We start from the raw sequence: 4,587 nt of genomic DNA, 5'->3' as shown, positions 1-4,587 counted from the left end.
TTCAAATTCAATAAGATTATAACTTTTCTAAAATCTTTGGTTTCTCATGTTTTTCCTGTCTAAGACCTTTTAATTCTCATAAACTTCAAAAAAAAATATAATCTGTTAAGTGTCTCTTTTGGGGTTATAGTGTAATGTACAAAGGCTATAAGTGTCTAAATCATAATACTAACATGATCATCATTTCTAGTTATGTATTTTTGATGAGTCAGAATTTCTTTATGCTAGTTTGTTTTCCACTTCTACTCACTCTTCACCTTAATCCACTAGTGTTTCTGTTACATCTTCAATACCTATTTCCAATACACTAGATTCAGACTCTTTATTCACTCCTGCTGATTTTCCACTATTATCCTTTTCTTCTTTAATATCACAATCAACTTCATTTCATGTCATTCCTAATTCAAGTAACACTCTGGACATGGTAACTGGATCCAAACATGGAATCGTAAATCCCATAGTCTTTGTTGCTTCTACAGGTATTGATATTGATTTGCTTACTCCAATTATTCTAAAATCATCCTAAATTGAGAAAGTCTATGGTTGATGAGGTTAATACTCTTTTGGAAAAAGGGACATGGTCACTAGTTAACCATGATCCTTCCCAGAATGTTGTAAGTGGGTAGTTAGAACTAAAAAGAATGGTGATGATACAATTGAAATAAATAAGTCGATATTGGTTGCAAAAGGACACAATCATGTTGAGGGTGTAGAGATTACCATGACACTTTTTTGCCAAACCAACAATAATTTAACTGATTCAGTCAGTGGCTTTGTTCAAAGGATGGTCTATAAGATTACTTGATGTGAAAAATCCCTTTTTTGCATGGTATACTAACTGAGGAAGTTTCTATGATTCAACCACCTACTTTTGTGGATAAAAGCTTCCCTAATCATGTTTGCATCTTAAACAAGGCTTTATATGGACTCAAACAGGCTCATAGAGAATGCTTGAGATGTGAAGTACCTGTTTTGGTTCAATATGGATTTCAAGAATCTAAAAGCGATATCTCTTAAAAAAATTAAAGTGAATTCTACAGAATCTTGTAAGTCTTGATTTACGTGGATATGACATTCTAGTCACTGGCAGTTCTAAAACTTCTACACGTTCTCTCTTATCATGTTTGGGTCTGGATTTTCAGTCAATAATGTTGGTAATTTGAGATTTTTCCTGGACATAAAGGTAACTTACTATGATGTTGGAATTCATTTAAATCATAAATATTATGTGTCTAATTTGCTTAAGAAGACAAATACGGATAATGCAAAGTCTGTTTCTATTCCTATGTTTGCTGCTTCTAATGTTATTGACACTTCTCCTTTATTTGCCGATACTTCTTTGTGTAGAATTACAACTGGTGCTTTACAATATGCAACAGTTACAAGACCTGGCATTTCCTCTTTTGTTAACAGAGCTTGTCAGAAAATGGAGGCTCCAACTGAGGATGATTTGATTGGAATCAAAAGAATTTTGAGATATCTCAGTGGTACTTTAGGATATGGTTTGCAGTTTAGGAGAGCAACTTCTTTACATCTTCAAGCATATTCTGATGCAGATTGGACTGGAGATTATCTGGATAAGAGATCAACAAGTGGCTTTTTTTTGGGGGGGAAATTTAATTTCTTGGTGTTCCGGAAAACAAAAGACTACATTTAGATCTAGTAATAAGTCTGAATATAGGGCTTCGTCAAATGTTATTTCGGAGCTACTTTAGATTCAATCTTTTCTTTCAAAACTTTATTTGCAGTTTTTTCTCCACTTGTTTTTTGGTGTGATAATTTAGGAGCTACTTATTTAACTAAGAATCTCATTTTTCATAGTAAAATGACGCATATAAATATTGTATTTCACGTTGTTAAAGAGCTTGTAGTTATAAACAAGCTTGTTTCAAATACATATATTCCATTGAAGATTAGAGAGCAGATATTCTTACAAAATGAATATTCTTTGACAAGTTTTGGTGTGTTACCGTCCAATCTCAGCGCCCTCTCTTGTGCTTACTGTTATATTTTATATATTTTCCTTTTATCTTGTTAGTTGTCCTGATAAACAGTCTGTCAAGAAAGTCTGTAAAATAAATAATGTAATATCTCCTTATTCTCTCTTTGATATATGCAAATATTATGAAATAAAAAAGTTCTTGATAGAAACCGACCACATCCGCCACTGGAGAAGTTCTACGAAAATTAGTCAAAATATTTAAATTTTATTTGGACCAGTTAATTAGGTAAATTTTTTACATGTAATTAAATATGGTAAATGCAAATTCATTTAAAGGGAAAATGCATTTAAATTTGTCATGGACAGTGGAAAAACCTTATTTAGAGTCTTCCTACAGCTGAGAAACTAATAGACTAGAATACCGCTGTCACGGTGGGGAGGACCGACCAAAAAAAAAACGAAACAAATAACAATTTGTAACAGAAACGGAGGGAGTATATCGTTTTATTAGTTGCAACGGAAATTTAGTTAGATGCATAAACCAAAATATGACTACATAAAGTTTTATGTATTATTTGTGGTGGTTTGCATAATGGATAGAGTATACATATATTTTTTAATAATTGTGCCTAAAACGACAAATACCTCCGAATTTTTCGTAAAAACTTTAAATTTAATATTGTTGTTTATACTCATTGCGTAGATTTTTTTATAACCTTTCCACCGAGATAAAATTTGTAAAATTCTGAGGCACGGATTTTTAGATATGTTATATTAAAGTTTGGTTGACAATTATACCCTTAAAAAATATGATACATAAGGATAGTAATTCGACTAAATGAGAGGGATATTTTGGTATTATCAAGTGCACACTATCAAAATCTTTTTATGAAATTGCAAATTTATGTGAGGTTTCGATTCACAAAAAAATGCCATAAAAGGGACTCCCTCCCTTCGAGCCCTCCAGTCGGTCGGCCCAATAATTAATGTGAGACCAAAATATCCCTTAGAGTTGTAAGAAATTACTCTATAACGGATAGCAGAATCCCATCTTATCTTCTAAACTGCCAGTAGCTCTCCTCCTCAAAGAAGAACAGAAGAAAAAATGGCAACTGCTTTTCTCTCTACTGCAAAAACTTTATTCCTCCCTTCTCTTCTATCTTCATCTTCCTTAACATCATCAACAGCAATAGCCACACAAAATGTCAGGACTTCCTCTTCATCTCTGAAAGTAACTCTCTGCAAGGCAACATCTCAAACTCCAACTCTAACTAAAAGAAACTTAGCTTTCTCTCTCACTGCCACTTTCTCCCTACTCTTAACTGGTAATGGTCTCCTTGGTGCTAATGCCGCTATCTTAGAGGCAGATGACGATTTAGAACTCTTAGAAAAGGTGAAGCAAGATAGAAAGAAGAGATTAGAGCAACAAGAAATAATCAGTTCTGCCGGCAATGAAAAAGGTAATGGTTATCTTGATCAATTTCTTGGGTTCTTTCATTTTCATTTTCAATTTTCTTGGAACTTCTTTAATTCCAATTTAGTTACAACTAGAAATGTCAAATGTGAATGCATCCTCTCTTTGCAGAGTACCTGCAAGATCTTATATACAAGTTGAGTAAAGTAGGCCAAGCTATTGAGAATAATGATCTCTCGGCGGCAAGTTCAGTTCTTAGTCCACGCAATAAAAATGATTGGCAGCAGAAAGTTAATGAAGCATTCGCTAAGGTCATTTCAATTTTGGCAGGAATTCTTTGATAGTACTAGCTAGCATTCTCAAGTTGTTTTCTCTAAATGTTTATCATTCTGCTTTGTCCTTTTCACAGTTGAGTTCCAGTCCAGAGGAAAAGACTGAAGTGGATACATTCAATTCCTCATTATCTACCTTAATATCATCAGGTAATGTCATCTGACAGAGAATGCACATATGAGAATACATGAACCCTTTTGTTGGGTCTTTGTGATCAACTCCAATGTGCAATAGACTAACTTTATTTCCTTCTGCAGTTACTCAAAATGATATCAATTCTGCCAAAACAGCATTTCTTTCTTCTGCAGTAGCTCTGGAGAAGTGGACGGTTTTAACCGGACTAGTTGGACAGCTTAAAGGCATTTGATTAGATGGATTGCAAGATTTCAACTTCAAATTTATTCATTACTTCAATTGAGGAATTTTGAAAGTTTTGTTAACTGTTCAAAAATGTTCATTCTTACAGCATCCATACATACCTTCTATGAACATTGATTGAGCTCAATCATGATCACTTACCTGTAATTACTCTATAATATTCCACTATAATGTCTGAGTTTTGTATAATAGGCTTACTCTCAGTTAACATTTGTCTAACCTGGGAACCAGAAATTTACTGCTAAGACCAGTGTTTTGCCGAAGTTGGTAAATAAAGTATAAAACATTTGTGGATTCATACTCGTAAAAGCGCTCCCTCTACGAAATTTACCATGGTGGTATAACGCAGGTCCCGTAGACTGTTGTGCATCACGTCCCCCTCATTTCACTTGTTCTTCATTCTCCTCTCTTGCTGCCAAAACTACAGGTGCGGTTTCATTTTGCTTCTCCTCTCCCATGTGATTGTTTGCTTCTTTAGGAAAGGCACCTATGATCATGCTTTTCTCCTCTTCTGCGCTTG

General features: G+C 34.0%; 2 protein-coding genes across 2 annotated transcripts; both read left to right on the top strand.

Annotated features, from left to right (window-relative positions):
* Positions 1-982: 982 nt before the first annotated feature.
* On the top strand, positions 983-1,657 carry LOC113351594 (uncharacterized mitochondrial protein AtMg00810-like). The gene is made up of 2 exons (XM_026595547.1): positions 983-1,046; positions 1,143-1,657. Exons 1-2 carry the CDS (start codon positions 983-985, stop codon positions 1,655-1,657), a joined length of 579 nt encoding a protein of 192 aa, XP_026451332.1.
* Positions 1,658-3,003: 1,346 nt separating this feature from the next.
* On the top strand, positions 3,004-4,270 carry LOC113348360 (thylakoid lumenal 16.5 kDa protein, chloroplastic-like). The gene is made up of 4 exons (XM_026592084.1): positions 3,004-3,402; positions 3,528-3,667; positions 3,766-3,838; positions 3,947-4,270. Exons 1-4 carry the CDS (start codon positions 3,048-3,050, stop codon positions 4,054-4,056), a joined length of 678 nt encoding a protein of 225 aa, XP_026447869.1. The 5' UTR covers positions 3,004-3,047; the 3' UTR covers positions 4,057-4,270.
* Positions 4,271-4,587: the final 317 nt, after the last annotated feature.

The sequence above is a fragment of the Papaver somniferum genome, chromosome 2, assembly GCF_003573695.1.
Source record: "Papaver somniferum cultivar HN1 chromosome 2, ASM357369v1, whole genome shotgun sequence".
NCBI lineage: Eukaryota > Viridiplantae > Streptophyta > Magnoliopsida > Ranunculales > Papaveraceae > Papaver > Papaver somniferum.
The sequence above is the reverse complement of the archived record's forward strand: the minus strand, read 5'-3'. Positions and strand labels throughout refer to the sequence as shown.